Here is a 538-nt window from a genome sequence, read left to right on the forward strand (position 1 = left end):
CCGACTCCACACTCCCATGTATTTCTTTCTCACCAACCTCTCCCTTGTTGATGTCTCCTATGCCACAAGCATCGTTCCTCAGATGCTGGTGCATTTTCTTGCGGAACATAAAGGGATCCCCTACGTGAGCTGTGTAGCCCAGTTATTCTTCTCCCTGGGCCTGGGTGGGATTGAGTTTGTTCTCCTGGCCGTGATGGCCTATGACCGCTATGCGGCTGTGTGCGACCCCCTGAGATACTCGGTCATCATGCACGGAGGGCTCTGTGCTAGGCTGGCCATCACATCCTGGGTCAGTGGCTCTGTCAACTCTCTCATACATACTGCCATCACCTTTCAGTTGCTTGTGTGCACGAACAAGTATATTGATCACATATCCTGTGAAATCCTAGCTGTGGTCAGGCTGGCCTGTGTGGACACCTCCTCCAATGAGATCTCAATAATGGTTTCTAGCATTGTCTTGCTGATGACACCTTTCTGCCTGGTCCTCCTGTCCTACATCAGGATCCTCTCCACCATCCTAAAGATCCAGTCCACAGAG

General features: G+C 51.5%; 1 protein-coding gene across 1 annotated transcript; it reads left to right on the forward strand.

The window, feature by feature from the left end:
• Positions 1 to 4: 4 nt before the first annotated feature.
• LOC105004854 (olfactory receptor-like protein OLF3) lies at positions 5 to 538 on the forward strand (the record flags this gene model as incomplete). Its single annotated transcript, XM_010862604.1, has 1 exon — positions 5 to 538. A coding segment is annotated over one exon (534 nt), but the record flags the coding sequence as incomplete, so codon positions are not given.

This window comes from Bison bison, unplaced genomic scaffold (assembly GCF_000754665.1).
Source record: "Bison bison bison isolate TAMUID 2011002044 unplaced genomic scaffold, Bison_UMD1.0 scf7180017858199, whole genome shotgun sequence".
NCBI classification, from domain to species: domain Eukaryota; kingdom Metazoa; phylum Chordata; class Mammalia; order Artiodactyla; family Bovidae; genus Bison; species Bison bison.